The sequence below is a fragment of the Danio rerio genome, chromosome 4, assembly GCF_052040795.2.
Source record: "Danio rerio strain M-AB ecotype USA chromosome 4, GRCz13ab, whole genome shotgun sequence".
NCBI classification, from domain to species: Eukaryota; Metazoa; Chordata; class Actinopteri; order Cypriniformes; family Danionidae; genus Danio; species Danio rerio.
Window position 1 is genome coordinate 80,167,919 of NC_141024.2, and position 19,571 is coordinate 80,187,489.

Genomic DNA, 19,571 nt, shown 5'->3' on the forward strand with positions numbered 1-19,571 from the left:
GTCTTAAAATGGCAACCAAAAGAGGTTGTTTAACTGTAAGAGACATTTGCCCGATAACAAAAATTGATGAAGAAAAAACAATAAAACACAAAAACCAGCATGTCAGGATGCAGAAAATGGAAAATCTGGACAAACATATGCTATCGGCCATTGAAAGATTTTCAGATCAGAAAGCCACTCTCCCATAATCTGAGGGAAAGGTGCAGTTTGGATTTGAACCTAGCACCTGCTGTTCCCAAGACAGGTGCTCTGGCCAACTTAGTCTTAACACTAAAAGAAAAAACCAAAACGCAGTTTCATCTAAGACAGTGGGGGGGGAGCAAAATTTACTATGCTTTCTACTCAGTTACTTTGCACATGCATAAAGAGGGTTTTGTACGACAAACCCAAAAGGCTTGATCTCAACAATAGGTGGCAGTCACTTTTCCCCAAAATCACAGGTTGCCTTCGAGCCTTTTTTAAGCCCACTCTGCCCTGCACCGCTTTCCAATCTCCCTTATTTAAAACATCTCAATTAAGTCATCAGCTTCATTGTAGAGTACCCCTAGTATCTGAGCCTGCACTGCGCAATGAAAGAAAAAAAGCAAAACTGGATGGACAGATGCCTATAATGATGGAAACGCACCACTCCTAACTCAGTGAAGAAAATGGATAATGCTTGCGACTCGAACCCACAACCTTTTAATGACTCAGCTCACAGCCTAGAAGTCCACTGCGCTATCCATTGCGCCACAAAGCCTGAGTACTCTCTGACCCATAAAAGAACAGCTCACTGCAAACAAGTCACTGCTGGGATTCAAACCCAGGATGTCCGGTTTACTAGACAGGCACTTTGACCAACTAAGCCACAACGACAGACAAGGACAATTTGTTTTGCCCCTGTCTTACAACAGTAGCGCTGCACGTGTGAATGTCTCGACTTGAAATATTAAAGTCCAATTGGTTACACATTACCCCACCATGCGATATAAAGTCATTGTCCAAAGCCCTCTTCAACGAGCAGCGTTCTTAAGGATTTGAGTTTTGTTAAGAAACAGACTGTCAGTGTGTTCCTTGTGAAAACAAAAGATTTTTTTGCATGAAAATTGTGTAATATGCAGAAAATTGTGTGTAGTGTTTTGAAAAAAGTGTGTTGTAAACCTGCAATTTGAGTGTAAAGCAGGAATTGTGCTTGTAGTTTAGCAGAATTGGTTCAGGGGGTTGGTACATCAGTTACACATGTTGTAGAAATTGTGTCTGTAGTACAAGTAATTGTGTGTAAACAACTAAGAAAAAACTGTAAGTCATCAGCTTCATTGTAGAGTACCCCTAGTATCTAAGCCTGCACTGAGCAATGAAGGAAAGAAGCAAAACTGGATGTACAGATGCGTAAAATGATGGAAACTCACCACACCTGAGTCAAGTGAAGAATAGGGGCAAAACTTGCGACTCTGGTGGGACTCGAACCCACAACCTTTGCATGACTCAGCTCACAGCCTAGAAGTCCGACGCTATTGATTGCACCGGAGAGCTTGAGTGCTCCAGCACTGTTCCACAGAAAGCACTTTTTGGTACTCTCTGGCCTATAAAAGCCAATCGCACTACGGACTAGGCACTGCTGGGGTTCAAACCCAGAATCTTCTGTTTACTAGAGAAGCACTTTGACCAACTAAGCCACAGCGTCAGACAGGAGCTAATTGTTTAATCAATAAAAGAAAAAAAAACAACTTACAGCGGTAGCGCTGCATGTGTGAATGTCTGGACTTGAAATATTAAAGTCTAATTGGTTAGGCATTACCACACCATGTTTTATAAAGACATTGTCCAAAGCCCTCTTGAACGAGCAGCGTTCTTAAGGATTTGAGTTTTGTTAAGTACCACACTGCTAAACAGCTTGCTGCGTAAACACTTGTAAATCTTGAGAAGAAGCAACTCTGGAAACTGTACATTAGGCACTGCTGGGATTCGAACCCAGGATCTCCTGTTTACTAGACAGGCACTTTGACCAACTAAGCCACAGAAACAATGCTGAAAACAGGGCAAGACGTTTTTGCACAAAGAGACTAAAAAAAGACAGCCAGTCTTAAAATAGCAACCAAAGAGGTTGCTATTTATTGATTAGCAAACCATGTTATGCCATACCTCTCAACACTGGGATGTAAAAATATGGGACAACAATTAGCTTTAAAAAGAAGACATAGCAAACATTAGAAAATATTAACAATAACACAAAATATTTTGCCTAATAAAACCAATGGCCTATACAGAAAATAAATAAAGTTATAAAATCCTGTATTCTATATCCTGTTTTACTGTATTTAAATATTGATTAGCATTACTACAGTTATTTAGTGAAGAGCAGCAATCTCTTATTTTGTTTTTTGATAACAGAGGTGTCACTGTAATGCCGAGTTCAGACTGCGTGATTTTAGCCCCGATTTTGGCTCGCCGACAGGTTTTGAGAAATCGCCGACAAATGCCTGAAATCACAGGCAAATCGCCGCTCGTGCACGTGAGTGACAATTACACAGTATGAACTATCAAAGACGCGATCTGAGAGAATCGCCGATGAGTCGCCGATGCCTGTGAGATATTTGGCATGCTAAATATCTGGAGCTGTCGGCGATTCAAATCATGCCGTGTGAATTGAGTTTTGACTGAAAATAACATCAGCCATCGCCTACAGCCAATGAGAGAGCAGCTTTCACTTGTGTGTGCGTGTGTGTATACCTGCTGCAGGCCAGCGGGAGGCTGGGGGAGAAGTTAAAAGCGCTCTTTTTCGGTTTATTTGGACCCACGAAATGGAGGAAAAACTAGTGGAGGTTTGACAGGACTCAGGAGCAACTGTGTCTGTTTGATGTTTCATACAGAAAGAAATTAGTTTATTATCAACGTTGAGGAGAAATGGCTAATTCCCTTTAAACCCAGGTGAGCAAACATGTACATGCTCTACCCCATTAAAGGCTTCTTTCTCATTATGTAGTTAATAACAAAAGATATACTACGTGTTTTTGGCTGAGACGTAGTTTGGACGAAGTTGTCAGCGATTCTTCCTATAGTAAAGTCATGCAATGTGAATGTCCCAGTCGCCGATCCATCTTGCAGTGTAAACAAAGCAGCGACGAAACACTAGCCCAGATAGTCAAGCAGTGTGAAAACATCTGTGACACGATTACTTTGAAAATCATGCAGTCTGAACTCGGCATAAGAATGCACAGATCTATAGGCTAATGAAAGCATTCGATTAGTTTAGTAACTGTTTGTGCTCATTTAAGAAAAAAAAATGTTGTGTTTTTAAAAATAATACAAGCAGAACAAACATGTTTACATATTATTAAATGTATGTGTCTGTTTAAACACACATAAATCCCCAAAGTATGCTAAACTTTCGCTCATCTTTAAATTGCGTGTACAGAAGCGGATCTGGGAACAGTATATCATACAGAGCACGTTCAGTAGTCAGACTGCATGCATACACTGATTCAGGGGTTGCGTCGATCGACGCACAGCTTTAACAGGAAAAAAGTGAATGCAGACATTTTTATTAACATTCTTTCAAGCCAAAATAAAGCGAAAGCACAATTCTCTTGCACAGCTCTTGCAATTTATATCACATTTGAGATCTGCTCTGTTTTGACAGTACTTTCACTATTCATAGAAAGTTTAAACATACAGGGCAACTACGGGGAAATACTTAAACTTGATGATAGCTGGGAAAACCGGAGAGTTGACAAGTATGTGTCTAGCTAATTAATGCCGTCATCAATCACGGATACAGTAAAATAATCATCTTTGTTGTAACATTACCTCTGTCTTTGTCGCGTTTTTCCTTTTCTTTTTGTGTTTTTTTTTTTTGCCTCCCCTGCGCACTAGACTGTTTGAGAGGGTTTGGGACGTTTTGACATATTGAGCATGTTGACCCATCAAAAAAAAAAAATGAACACCGTAGCAGGTACAGTCTAATTATTCAGAGGGGGCGTCTTAGGCGAGTAGGTTTTATTATTATTATACTACTACTACTTAGTAGGCTATGCACTATGCAGTTATATTAATGTGGGCTTATTCTTTTCTGAATTCATACCAACTAGTTTTAAGTATAGTGGAAGTTACTTTTTTTTCTTCTCCCATTTCTGGCGCCCCCCTGGCCGTACTGCGCCCGTAGCAATTGCCTATACTGCCTATGCCACGGGTCGACCCTGCTGTGATTGATAATGTGACATTAGAATTTAACAACTCATTCTTAAAGCCAAATTGCTTAATTTGTGAACTTTTTGTACTTGGGGTTTAGTTGCACTGAAACATGATCTTATGTCTATTTTCTCTGTCATTTTATCCAATACATGAAACTGCCAGGCAAGTTTCTTTATACTGTAGCACATTTTATACACAATGGTAATTCAAAGTGCTTTACATAAAGAATGCAAAACTATTATTAAAATAATCACAAAAATAATCACAAAGAATTAAAAAATGTTAACATTTTAATTTTAAATTAATTGATTCACTTAACAACAGAATAGAAATTGATTATACAAAAATACAGTGGGGTTAGTTTGGACGTAGCACAGTGCTCATTAAGCAAATACACCGCTAGACAAAATGCTTATTGTGGTCCTTAATGTAAAGTTAACATTATGCCAAGTCTTCACAAATGAAACAACCCATGGGAAACGGCTTTAGCTTAAGTAGCTAATACTTAATTATACCTAATACTTAATAAGTAACTAATACAGCAGATTTACGCCTGTTCTTCTAATATGATTTTGCTATTTAGAGTTTGCAAATAACACTTTTTATGAAATTATGTTATTAAGGGGAAAGTCCGAATGTGCGAATATAAAACCAACTTTACTTCTATAAAAACATGGGAGAAATGTATCAATAATTCATGATGACTGCAACAGTAAGTGGAAAAAAATGTAAAGAAAAAAAACTTTTGCTAAATTATGTTCCTGCTTTTGGAAATATTATTTTTACCCTTTATACAACGTAGTACTATTTTATTCTCAGTAACCGAGGGTTATTGATTGAATAAAGTAACAGAAAAGTGTGTAATAAGTGTTTTAATGAAACGTTTTACTCAATTTCTTTTTGTTAATTAAAAGCTGCGCACAATTTTGCCCCAGCCTATGTCAGTGAAGTAAACTTATTGGACTTTATTTAGCTTGTAGACCGTTAAAATCACCAGTTGATGACCAGTTTTTGTCTGTCCCTCGGTCTCGCTGCAAATCAAAAGGTGATAGAGCTTTCTGTGATAGAGGTAAAGTTGGTTTTATATTCACACATTCGTTCATTTAGAAGTCTCTGTATTGTTTACCATGTTACTTTGACTATTAGATTGGAATGAGCACGCAAGTGTGGCTTGAAAACAACATTGACACTGTTTATTTGATTGTGAACAATGTACTTTGATAGTCATTTGCTGCTAATATGATTTTACTATTTAGAGTTTGCAAATAATACTTTTATAAAAAAAATAATATTATTAAGGGGAAAGTCAGAATGTGCTATTATAAAACCAACTTTAACTCTATGGCTCTGGAACAGTCTCCCTCTGAACATCGGGATTGCTACATCATTGGATGCTTTTAAATCTAACTTAAAGACTTATTTTTACTCTCTTTCCTTTGAGTGACAAATGCATGTTATTTTTTATTTGTATTTTAGTATTACTTTTAAACATACATTTTTTTGTATTTTTAATACTAGTTTTTTTGTTTTATTGTGTAGTTTATTTTATTGTAAAGTACTTTGGATCAACCACGGTTGTGTAAAATTGTGCTCTATAAATAAAGTTTGCCCTGCCTACAGTGGCAAAAAAGCTAAACAAAAGACTTTTATTTTGGCGTGACGTGACGTCATCAGGCGGCGCCGCTACAGCGCGGTGATTCAACTGGAGAAAGGTTTGCTTTAAAAGTTTTACAGATATAACCCGATTTAAAGTTAAAGTTCTAAAGTTTTAGGGTTTTTATACGATTCTAAATTATGTTCCTGCTGTTGGAAATATTATTTTAACCCTTTATACAACGTAGTACTATTTTATTCTCAGTAGTCGAGGGCTATTGTTTGACTAAAGTAACAGAAAAGTGTGTAATACGTGTTTTAATGAAACATTTTACCTGATTTATTTTTGTTAATTACTCTGATTAAAATAAACTGTTGAAGCAAGTGTTGAAGAGAAGTTATTTTATTTCTGTTCATTGTTTTATAAATTTTCAACAGGACATTTTTATCGTTTTGTTCCTTTTAAACAGGATAAAGTGTCAAAACACAGAGGAAAATCTCCTGCTGAAGCGACTGATCTCCACACTGTTATAAAGATGGCGTTTATTAAAGAGGAGAGTGAAGATGTGAAGATTGAAGAAACATTCACAGTCAAACAGGAAGATCTGCAGGAACAAACAGGTTGGTTTTCATTCTCAAAGACCAACTCAGTCATTTGATTCTCATTCAGATATATTTTAATAATAAGAATACTGAATTAAAACCATCTTGCAGCCCTGAGTGTGCTGCCTAGTTCTCCTAAATGCACATAAGCACGCATTGAAAGACAGAAATGAGTTTCTTTTTTGTTACTTGTTCTCATGTCTTTTGAAATTATTGTATGTATTATTAGTCTCCCATTTTCTCTACCTTCTTAAGGTTATTGCTTTTCAAACAAAAAATTTAAAATCTTTAGCTAGAAATATATAAAATACATATAAAAATTATTTATTTATTTATTATTGTTTATATATATATATATATATATATATATATATATATATATATATATATATATATATATATATATATATATAATTTATAATTTTTTTCATTTATTTTTTTATTTTTTTAATGGGGCAAATAAAAATCTTTTCCATCTAGACCATTGGAAAAATTCTTTAGCTTTATCCCTTTATGGGTCTTAAATTTCATTCATAATGGTCTTAAAAATGTCATAAAAAGAAACCTGCAGAAACCCTGGTTTACAGTTTGTCAAATGATGTGGATGCCCCCAATATTAAATATGCTAAATGAAATGGACACTACAATAATTGTTATAAAACATTGTACAGTATTCTAAGCTATAAGATGTTGCTGTGGGATGACGTGAGACAAAACAAACTAAATATAGTGGAACAATAACGTTTAGCATTGCACTGACTAGTGTGAAGTTCGTCAGTATTGACCAAATTCTTCATGTACCAGCAGGCGTCGCCATTGGAATCTTTTTGCTTGAGACTTTTTTTAAAGAATTTATTTTTAGATCCTTAAAACAGGGTTATTCTGCTTAGGTATGGAACGATAACCGTTTTCAAGGTATACCACAGTACGACAGTATATGTAAGGTTTTTTTTTACATTTTGTTATAAGTTTTTCAGGACAACAGTATCTCCAGCATAAAATATATCCAAAGATGCCATTTTAAAATGTAAAGAAATCTGTGTTTTTGAAACGAATGATTCATTTGAATGATTCAGCCTGATATGTTTACTGCCCCATAATACTTTCTCCCCCGGTTTCACAAACAAGGTTTAAAGGCTAGTCAAGATTAAATTGCATGTTTGAGCGGTCTCAACTCAAAATAACTTTCCGTGAGATAAAATACATCAGTTTAATTTTTTCTCCAGGTGCACACCAGTAATATATTTTACTAAGGCCATTTTTATAAATTTGGCTTAAATAGCCTAATTTAACTAAGGACTAATCCCAGCTTAATCTAAGCCCTGTTTGTGAAACTGAGCCTCAAAGTTTCTTAAAAGAAAATATATTGTGTTCAAAGGGAAAAAGTTCTTGTTTTTTTTTTTTACCCAGAGATTAAAAAGAATACATTTTAGAGCAGTAATCACAATACAATGAAACTGTGATATTTATATCCAAGCTTATCATACCGTCAGAATCTTATACTGGCCCATGTCTAATGCTGCTTGATGTTGCAAAGTCGTATTTTCTCATTTTATTATTTTTCTTTGTATGAATAGTCATGAACACATTTGTTTGTAGAGCAAGTAGCCATTTATTATTCCAGGTCATTTCTCCAATAGGCAACTAAATTGGAGGTTCTAAAACAATACCATATACGATCAGGTCACTACTATGGCCCCATTTACACTAATGCGTTCGCATTCATCAAATTTGCTTAAACCATGCGTTCTTAAGTATGGCTATATTTCACAAGGATTCTGACAAAGCAACGCGCTGTACAAAGCAGGCGCTGTACAAAATTTGCGTTTAAGGAGGAAACACATCAAACTTAATAAAACATTTGAGCGCACATGGAATCATCTTAAAGGCAGACGAATGCAGATGTCTTGGACAGCTCGCGACATTATCTGGCACTTTCACTGAGTACATTTATATGGACACCAATACTCCCATTTTAATATGATTAGTACTCTTATTAAGAGTCTACCATGTAAACAGTTTTTTTTTTTTTTTTTTTATTACCTTAAAGGAACACTGAGTCACGAAATGCGGAGGTTTTTCTTTCCGTTCGGTATGTGGTATCAATTTCTATTACAGCAAAAGTCTAAAGATTAAAAATGAAACGTACTAAATTAGATGTAATGCTGGAAAGCCTGGTAATGCGACATTAATTGTTTTATACTGAAATGTTCCTTCCAAAAGTGCTTCCTTGGTCTTATGCATATTTCTTTGCATGACTACAACTGGAAGTATAACAGCAACTGCAATCATTTTTAAAAAACATTTTATATATATATCAAATTAATTGTTAACGCTCTAATTTTATAAAATGTCACCATATAGGTCTTCAGCTAAGCCTCCGGACATACACAAAGGCAAGAAAACTGAGACAAAAGTACAAATGAATGAAAACAAGTAGCAAAGTATGTCATCTTGCCATATTCTCATCACTACAGTTTAAAGCAAATGTGACATTAAGCATTTGCATAAGTTCATTCATTCATTTTCCTTTAGCTTAGTCTCTTTATTCATTAGGGGTCACCACAGCGGAATGAACCACCAACTTATCCAGCATATGTTTTAAACAGCGGATGCCCTTCCAGCTGCAACCCAGTAGAGGGAAACATTTGCATAAGTTATATACAATAATGCAAACTCACAAATATAAGCTCAATTATCCGTAATTGCTATGAACATGCAGGATTTGTCTCAACAAGGTCTTCCAAGCATGTTAAAAATGTTGAGTGGAAGATACACATGAGGGAACACAACAGGAGTAATCTAGACCGAGTGCATTTGATCATTTGCATTTAAAGCCACAGGCACAAAAAGAGCTTGGTTTATCTCTGACCCCCAAAATTAAATATTCTGCAAGGTATATGATCTGATTTTGAGCTGAAAGCCCAGACCCATTCTGGAAACATTAAAGACTTACTTTACATCCTGTAAAAAAAGGTTCATAATAGGAACCCTTTAAAGGGGTAGTTAATGCAGAAATGAAAATAGCCTCACCATTTACTTCTCCCTCGTGTGGCTTTAAATCTTTGAGTTTCTTGATTCTGCTGAACACAAAAGAAGATATTGTGAAAAACATGCTGGCTTACTTTGTGTTCCAGAAGAAAGGAAATATTTAAAAGACGCAGAGTAAATGGTAAGGTCATTTTAATTTTTGGGTGAAACATCCATTCCATGCTTGTCGCTTAGTGCCTTAATACTAAAATTCACTTTTTTTTTTTTTAGACCTGATGGTGCTGAAAGAAGAGACTCAACAATGGAATAAAATGGAAGAGCAACACCAAGAAATAACAGCTGATGAAAAACCCACACTGACTGAAAAGACTTCATCACTCGGAAGATCTCGGAAATCCAAAACTGAGTGTAATTTCAGCAGTAAACAGTGTAGTAAGAGTTTCAGTCAAAAGCTTAACCTTGGTGTTCACATGAGAGTTCACACTAGGGAGAAACCTTACACTTGCGAACAGTGTGGAAAGAGTTTTGGTAAAAAAAAAAGCTTCAAAACCCACATGAGAATTCACACTGGAGAGAGACCGTACACATGCCAAGAGTGTGGAAAAAGCTTCTGTCAAGCAGGAAACTTTGCAGTGCACAAAAGAATTCACACTGGAGAGAGGCCCTACACATGCCAACAGTGTGGAAAGAGTTTTACGCAAAGTGGCAACCTTAAAGACCACATTAGAACTCACAATGGAGGAAAAAAATTTACTTGCACACAGTGTGGAAAAAGTTTTGCTCAAAAACAAAAGCATGACACCCACATGACGATCCACACTGGAGAGAAGCCTTACACATGCACAGAGTGTGGTAAAAGTTTCACATGTAAAAGCGCACTCAATAACCACATGATAAGTCACACCGGAGAGAAGCCGTTTGCATGTGCTCAGTGTGGAAAGAGCTTCACAACCAAAACTAGCCTCAAGAACCACATGGATGGTCACTCTGGAATCATAGTGTTCATATGTGATCAGTGTGGAAAGAGTCTCACACGCAAAGACTACATTAAGCAACACATAAAGACTCACTCAAGAGAGGATCGTTTTAGATGCAGTGAGTGTGGAATAAGCTTTAAACAAAAAATAAACCTCAGCGCTCACATGAAGCTTCACAATGCAGAGCAGAGTCCTCAACATTGAGACCTTGTCCACACAAACACGAGTATATTGAAAACGGCAGCTTTTTCATGTAGTTTGGCTGTTCATTGACATGAAGTTTATTTATAAACTACTTTCGAGAGGATCACATGCTTATTATTGTTCACGACTGGTCCAGCATTAGCTAAAACATGATTCACCAATCAGATGATTCCTGACTCCCTATAAATAACAAGAGATTCTTACCTCTGTTAGCTTCGTCGTTATCTTTTAGACTCCCTAAAGCCCTGTTCAGACTACACAATGCCATTTGTCAGTTACGACAGATGAGATTTGTTTCAGATTATGAGATTTTGACTTGATCAAATCTTGATGTGTTGTGGGTAACAAATGAAGACTTTGGTTTCAAAACACTACACATTTATTTTGATGGACTCATCTCAGAAAGAAACTGTAAGTTTTCTTCATGAAGACAATTAAACTTTCTATAGACAACTGCTCGCCTTTAAATATACGTTCATGTGAAAACTCCAACATTACTACATATAAATCATTGTATGAGAAACCCAGTGTCTCTATTGTGAATGAGAACATGAGTGATTTGTTAGCTTACATGCTAATTTCAGTACTCAAATGCAAATCTAAATGTATTTACGTGCACTTTTTTTGTTTTTTAAGGGATAAAACAAAAAAATGTTTATCTTATTGAAAAAATATCAGGCCGAATATTCCCATAATTCTGATAAGTAGCCCAAACTGTGAACAAATTTAGGTTTGAACTACTGCGCACATGTCCACGCAGATCCACTGATGAGCCTTTACACAAGCCACAGTCAAAACAAATGCAGAATCAAAACTTTTAACTATCCTGAATCAATATTGGAGTTAGTTTTCCACGCTGGAGGAAGGACGACACCATGGCTGAATTATTTCTGTTAGACAGGTAATGTTCTGTTTTAAACATCTTTCAGTCATGCAGAGCTGATGTAGATTGAGTTGTTATGAATGGGTTATATGCACAGAAGTGTTGTTCAGCCACTGAAATCTTCTGACGAACAAGTTCAATGCGACTATTTACAGTTTTATAAGAAACCTTTTACAGCATCGATAATGTAGATTTTTATTTAGTTTAACAACAAAACATCAGTAAATAGCGTTATTTCGCTTAGCCTGCTTTACTGAGCTGAAGTTGTTTTTTATTCACATTGCTTTATTTTTGAACAATGAGATCCTGTGTGGTCCCTATAATGTTCACCATGCTACTTTGAATATTCGGTCTGAAATAGCATACAAGTTTGGCTCATTAATAAGTGTAATTCCTGCATGTCGCAGGCTAAACACTAAGCATACAGTCGCGGCTTTAGGACAAAGTGTGTGAGAGAGTGAGTCTGATGAGAGACTGATGACAAGTTTTGCTTGCTAACTACATGACTGAAAACATTCATTAATTTATTTTCTTGTCGGCTTAGTCCCTTTATTAATCCGGGGTCTCCACAGCGGAATGAACTGCCAACCTATCCAGCAAGTTTTTTACAAAGCGCATGCCCTTCTAGCCACAACCCATCTCTGGGAAATGACTAAAAACATGCAAGATATAATACAGTTTTTGTTCAGAATTGTAGTATTATAAAGTACAACTGGTGAATGGCATGATTTAATGGTTCTCTGTCATCTTTAATAAGCGTGTTCGCGATTTCAGGTGGCGTGGCTTTGGATGACATGGGAGGGATCATATTTAAAAGATATCATGCTTACTAGTTACCTTTAAAGGGCACCTATGATGCAAATTCACCTTTTGGAAGCTGTTTAGACAGAAGTTCATTGTTGCAAAAAGGCTTAAATGTTTTCCACCACAAATACATCAAATAACCTTATTATATACCTTAATTAGTTATTTTGACTCTCTGCTTCATCTGTCTCATGTCTGTCTCTGTACTGTTTATCCGAACATGACGCAGTAAAAGTAGACATGCGTGTAGGAACGATGGGTTGAAAGAAGCAGCTCATTTGCATATTAAGGCAATAAAAAAGATGCTAGAATGTCATCTTACTATAAATGTTCATCTTCAGCAGGCTGTAATACATAATTCGATTGGTATTTTGAGCTGAAACTTTAGACCATCTGGAAACCACAAAGATAAATCTTACATCTTGTAAAAAGAGTAAAATTTGATCCCGTCAAGAGTAGTTGGTGGTTATTAAGATCATTCAGAATGAGTAAAGAAATCATTGATAAACTATTTAATTGAACATTTATACATCTTATTTTTCAGTCATATTGTAATAACTGCATACTAATGTCTATTGATGCAAAAATATTTCTTAAATGAATTAAATATTTGCTAATGCTTAACTATTCATAGTGTACAGTTATAAAGTACTACTGAATTAGTTTTTTATTGATGATCAATTGATGATGATTTGCACTTAAAAGGCTGCTGCCAATACCTTTTTTAGGCTGATACAATAATTACCTTCATTTAGGCAGGCTTCTGTCACTGCTTCTGTCAGGCAGGCTTCCGTCCCTTTTGTCCACATTCTCATCTTCTTCGGTATTTGATCTAAAATCATACCATATTTATATATTTGGTAACTATTCTCTTTTTGGGGATGGTATTTCAACAATTTTCACAGACCTTCAATTTGAATGCCATCAATTGACTTTCCCTGGTGGATTCCAAGACAGCCTTTGTCTACTGCAAAGATCAGCTTGGAAATTCTTGCGAGCTGAACTGTTGCTTCAGGGAGTCTGTAGTGATCACAGTGGACACATATATCATGTCCCAGGAAGTCAGCTACCTGATCAAGTTCATTGTGTATAAGATTTAATATTTGTGACAGGGTTGCTATGCGTTTCCTTAGCTGTGTTGAGCGCAGATATTCTGTTTTTTCATAATTTGTGTGTCAAGCAGTCTTGACCATAGTAGTGTGTGAAACATTTTGGCCTGGAGAAGAGATAGACATTTGTTTCCTCTACACCCCATTGCATTCTGTTGTTAATTAGCTGGTTCAAGGATTAAACCATGTCGGGTGTTAGAAGAACAGCAACTTTTTGTTTAAACTTGCCTTGGATTTCAATATGTGAAAAGGGTTCACAGAGCTTTTTTTCAAATTGGGGAAGTCCTAAGGACACGTCATTGAGAAGTGGTTTGTATCACTGTGAGTAAAGTTCTCTAAACGCATTTTGGACACCTCCCCCACACGCCATCAATTAAAAACTATTATCTGCCATAGTGGCTTTCGCAAGATCAGCATATTTTTTTACGGAGATGACTTCTGGCTCATTTTGTCAGAGGTAACTGTTGCAGCCTGTTCCAGGTGAGTGTGAAGAAGCTGTACGTCTTGTGTGAAAGCTGATGGTCTGTTGAACTTTTTTCTCACTATGTGTGTTTAAGGTGAAGTGTGAAACAAGTTCACACCATCTAGAAGCATTTAGAGACTTCAGTTGATTTGATCAAGTCCTCATTTTCTGTCATCAGAGCCCTGCAGTGAATGATAGCTGCAATTTTCTGCAAAGAATGCCCTATTATGAGTGCTAGACTTGGTGCTGTGTAGGTGTGATTTTCTTCATCAAAACCAGACACTTTTTTCCCAGCTTTACAACTTTGTGAAAATTTGCTGGCTTTACAGTTTCTTCATTGGTGATATGAAGTCAGTACGTAAAGCCAACAAGACACGTACAATGTCATTACGGACAACTGACTCATCCTGCCTAATGGGGTCCAGAAGCTTTCAAACACACTAACAGAAATTTTCAGAGAACACAGACTCTGCAGCTTATAAGCTCAAGCCTTTGGCCCTTGTAGGCTCACCTGAGGTTCTTTTCGGCATCTGCGAGTGTGTCACCACAACTTTTTGTGGGAAAACATCCCTTTGCAATAGATGCAGTGAAAAAAATTTTGACTGCTAAGAACTTTGACTGATTTTAATTTGACTTGCCCTGTTCCACTTTTCATGATTTCTACATTGTGCTCGAAGTTACCACGATTCTGTAACATTCAAATGTTGTACAACATTCTGTATAATAATAATAATATTAACAACATCGAGCAAAATCACAGAACAAGCAAAAGTTATTCCTTAACTGGAAAAAAAGAATTATGGATGCAGAGCAATACAAATGAAGATGGTGTCTATGTGTGTACAGGAAATGGAAAATAAAATGTAAGGTAATGGAGATATGTAAAGAAATGATGCCTGAGAGGGCGGCTAGGATGAATGGAGTAGTGGATGTAGCTCACAGGCTGGGCAGACCTGTGCCTGGTCAAGCAAGAGCTATAATCATCCTTTTTTGCTTTGCGATGGATGCGAGATCAATCGAAAGAGGATACATCGGTCCATGCATTGCTGTGACCCCATGTGTTAGACTCTATTGTGCCTGTGCTTGACCCAATCGTGACTGTGCATGTGCTGGACCCCGCTGTGTCTGTGCTGGATCCTACTGTGCCTGTTCTTGACCCAATTGTGACTATGCATGTGCTGGAACCCACTGCTCCTAACCCCACCACTGCTTCAACGAAAAGAAAAAAAGGCAAATGTATTTCCAAAGTTTTTAAACAGTTGTGAATGTAAAACATTTTATCCCATATTAATTTACCAATCTAATCTTTTTTTCGAGTCAACAAAAAAATATATTAAAGACAAGAAACATAAAGGTGAAGTATATCTAAAGGCTAATATCTAGAACAGAAATATGATGGTTTGCTGGTATTTTGTAAAGGTGTAATAACATAATTGTAAAATGCTATGTATTTATTACTTTGTAATGTACTCTTTTTTTTTGTTTGTTTCATTTATAGCAGACAATTGTTCAGAATGCATGGAACGGCTGGAAAACAACAGCTTTCCATACCAGATGATATTGAAAATCAGAATGAAAGGAGTAAGTGATTTTGATATATAATTTCCCAGTTTTGCTTGTTTAATATAATGTTTTACATTTTACAACTTTTTTTTTAATTCTAGAGATTAAATTTGTTACTTTTATACTCATAGCATTTGTTTGTTTAAAAGCAACTTTTTGGTGATTAACAGGAAAATTATCATTCAATGAAACTTGTACTTAAAACATATAAAAAAGGCTCTAAGTATTTGGGATTGCTTAAAAAGGCACGAGGTGGAAAAATCTACCTTGGCCCTGACCAGTATAATTGCAGAGGTATGTATGACCACAGATGTTGTAATAATTTTAGGGTTGTTGCTAAGTAGTTAAACAAAGATTCTTAGAAAATTACAGCCTGATCTAAATATGTTCCAACTAGGCACCTTCCTTTAGGTGATGCATTTATATTTTTTGTTAAGATTATTGAGTGATTCATCAGTGCAATCTTTTTTTCACCCTATCTATATCAGAGCATAAGCTAAATGCCAGAAAAAAAATTCTTTATTGCAATACAGTTCAAAAGCAGCATAAAATACAGCCTCTAGTTAAATAATATTGGAAATAGAAATACTCGACATTCACCTTCTTGAAGAGTTTAGATCCAACCCAACAAACCAAACTACTTTTAATCTGAAAGGGCTCTTGACAACTACTGACAGTAATTATCAATTCAATGAGGGTTGTAAATCTGATAGCCTGATATTAATTGGTTTCTATTGCTATACCTTTTTGAAATTCTACAAATTAAATTTCTGCACTTTTGGTTACAGGTGGCAATTGCTTCGGAGGGAGAACTGAATTAAGTTCCACCATATGTAAATGGAACAACACTCCAGTGCTATTCCAAAGAATTACAACAGTTCCTTGTCTCCTGCCCCAGTCTTGAGACAAAGATCATCACAATGAAGAAGGGACACAAGCTGTTGCCTATAAAAAACAAGTTCAGGCGTTGATCTTTCTTTCTTTCTTTTTTCTTTCTTTCTTCTTTCTTATTTCTTTCTTTTTTTTACTTTCTTTTTTTCTTTCTTTCTTTCTTTCAATTGAGTAAATAATTAAGCAGCTTTTTCCCCATCTGTTCAAGTGTATATAATAATTGTGTGATAAAAGTTTGTAAGAAAGTTTGTTTATGAGTTTGTTAATAAATGTTAATAATAAATAATTGTTATTGAAGTTGATGAAATTTATGTTTTTGCTTGTGCTCATTATGGTATGCACTTTTACAAGTACTTTGAACTTAAAACAGCTAATGCTGTTACAGCATATTTAATTACTGTGTAACTAAAGGGAACAAGGCTTCACTTTATTTTACAACCGGCAAATGCTGTATTTACCCTGTAACTACAGGGAACAAGGAGGGAACAAGCTGGACTTTAATGCACAAGTGTATATTTGAACAGTAAGAACAGAAAACTACAGCTGATTGATTAAATGCCAAATTGCACACTACATTTTTCAATAAAACATCAGCTATTCATTGAAATGTAACAGTTGGTCCCCCCGTTCTGCAGACAGCAGTAAAAATGCAAGCCTGTTTTAATCGGCATTAAACCCTGCAGTATATCATGCAAAAGTATTTGTTGATAATGTTGTTGAGAAATTGCTGGCGGTGGTGAGATCGACTAAGCTTTCATAAGGTAAGTGGTGTATGAAAATATATATTTGTATTGAATTGCAGATTTAAAATACATACAATATTCAATACGGGTTGTGAAACTTGTTTAGTAAACAACCCTTATAAAAACCCAAGCACTGAATAAGGGTACTATTAATAATGTACTTAAGCAGGTGTCTGCAGGTTGCACTAGGTTGTGATCACCCTTGATTCATTCTTTATATAATACTTAAAGAAAAGTACTCCGTGAATTCAATATACTTATGGGGTACTTTGCGTGTTGCACATCTGCTTGTTACCCCCTTATTACGTAAACATTACCCGTTTGTTCCTTTGCACTTTATAGAAAAGTAAACTGTAAAATTGATATACTTACACGGTACTTTGCGTGTTGCATGTCTGGTTCTTACCCCCAAATTACCCAAGCATTGCATATCTGGTTGTTACCCCCTTATTACCCACACATTACCCATTTGTTCCTTTGCACTTTATAGAAAAGTACACTGTAAAATCAATATACTTACACGGTAATTTGCGTGTAGCATGTCTAGTTGTTACCCCCTTTATTACCCAAGCATTACAGTTTGTTCCATTATACCAACACGTACGTTCATTTTACTAATACCATACGTACACAAAAGTACACCGTTATTTCACTGTACTTACGTGGTACTTTGCGGGTTGTAAAAGTAAGTGTTACAAAAAAAACATATGAAGAGTTTAGTTTTAAAACGAGATATATCCATTTTTAAAAATGTTAGTTATTTGACATTATTATTTAAGACAGTGGTCACCAAACTTGTTCCTGGAGGGCCGGTGTCCTGCAGATTTTAGCTCCAACCCTAATCAAACACACCTGAACAAGCTAATCAAGGTGTTGCTAGGTATACTTGAAACATCCAGGCAGGTGTGTTGAGGCAAGTTGGAGCTAAACCCTGCAGGGACACCGACCTTCCAGGACCGAGATTGGTGAGCCCTGCTTTAAGACATCAACAGTCAAGTTCATTCACAATTTTTGTACATAAAACTATTGCTTTAGCTCAGTGAACACAATATTTTCAAATCCAGGATATTTTTTATTTAGTTTTATGTCCATAAATAGTTCATACATAAGTCAAAAACCATGCCAAAATGCAACAAATTTATCTTAACATTGTCAAACATCTTAAATTATTAATGAAAAAAAAAAAAAAAAAAAAAAAAATATATATATATATATATATATATATATATATATATATATATATATATATATATATATATTTATATACACACACATCATAAATATATGGAATAATCTAAACAAAGATTGATTAATAATAATAAGATTCTGAGTTAGTTTTGGTCGGAATGTGCATAACATACCATTTTTTTTTTTTTTTTTTTTTTTTTTTTTGCAAAACGCTATATATCCACCTTATGCTTTATTCTAAGAAAAGCTAGAGAATCAATGTTTTTTTTTTTGATAAGTAAGATTAAGTTATGTAAGTTAAGTTACATAATCGACTTGTAGCTTGTTACAGAGAGTGGAGGGCGGCTCCATGTGTGTTTGACCATAGCTTAAACTGCGGTCACACTAGAGTTTGTGTGTGCGAAATTCTGTTGTGCGGTGCTGCGAAAAGGGGCGGGACTAAACTAGATGATTAGACATTTAAAAAGCGAGCGATTGCTTAATTTTTTTAATTTCTGTCTAGAGAGGTCATGTTTTGATCCTCGATCAGTCTCACGCAGTAAAGTGATGCGATTTCGCAGGTCAAAGTTCACAAAGCTGATGCATTCGCATGCGTATGAATGGAAATCTATGGGAGGAAAAGCCCAATGTGACCGCAGCTCAAGGCTTCATATTACATCAAGAATATATTGAATAAATGCACATCAGGTGTACTCAGGTGCTTATAATCCACTGATAACACTGAGAAGTAACTTCCCTGATGAGCACGGTATAGGATGACTTGCAAGTTACCACAGCACATCATGGATCCTAATTTCCTAGCCTGGCTTAGGGCCTACCTTCTTTTGGGTGAATACCCCCAAAAATGCTGATAAACACCAGCGATATTGCATAATTAGGAGAGTATCAAACTTTACTATGGCTAGAAATTGGCATTACTCAAAGATAAATATAACAACTGTCTGCAGTGAGTGCTGCAAGTAAAATGATTGCACAATATTTAGCTGAGATACAACTCTTACAATTTAAAAAAGATTTCAAATATGAGGTGTAATTACAAATAAAACATCTCAATGGAAAATAATATTTTCCTTATCTTTTTCTCCTAAAAAAAAGAATCTATAATTTGGATCTGTACAATGAATATTTTTCCCAACCTCTACAATATTTAGGTTTTGTGGCCCAGGGCCACATATATTTGAGAAACCATTTTATTCCTGTATATGAGTAAGAGCTGGGTTTAGACATGTTTTTTAAATATATATTTTCTGCACATGACGTTTTATATTACATCAGAAAAAGGGCTCTGATAAAGAGACGAAATGTAAAGTTGTGTGTAGCATAGAGGAGGCTGACCAACTTTTCAAAGAATATCATGCAAGCAACATTGGTGCACATTGTGGGCAACTT

The 19,571-nt window shown here is 35.7% G+C and overlaps 1 protein-coding gene and 1 long non-coding RNA gene across 3 annotated transcripts; both read left to right on the top strand.

Annotated features, from left to right (window-relative positions):
* Nucleotides 1-5,829: 5,829 nt before the first annotated feature.
* On the top strand, nucleotides 5,830-11,061 carry zgc:174704. 2 transcript variants are annotated; one of them, NM_001114418.1, is given in 3 exon segments: nucleotides 5,830-5,882; nucleotides 6,234-6,384; nucleotides 9,628-11,061. In NM_001114418.1, coding segments are annotated over 2 exon segments (996 nt in total). In that variant the 5' UTR covers nucleotides 5,830-5,882; nucleotides 6,234-6,299; the 3' UTR covers nucleotides 10,539-11,061.
* A 4,165-nt stretch (nucleotides 11,062-15,226) lies between these two features.
* LOC141381938 (uncharacterized) lies at nucleotides 15,227-18,007 on the top strand. Its single transcript, XR_015483922.1, has 2 exons — nucleotides 15,227-15,654; nucleotides 16,149-18,007. It is a non-coding gene; the product is annotated as an uncharacterized LOC141381938 (long non-coding RNA).
* Nucleotides 18,008-19,571: the final 1,564 nt, after the last annotated feature.

Excerpts from the sequence above, each read along its gene's own strand:
- zgc:174704 (XM_087247008.1), top strand. The coding sequence starts at position 9,633 with ATGGTGCTGAAAGAAGAGACTCAACAATGGAATAAAATGGAAGAGCAA.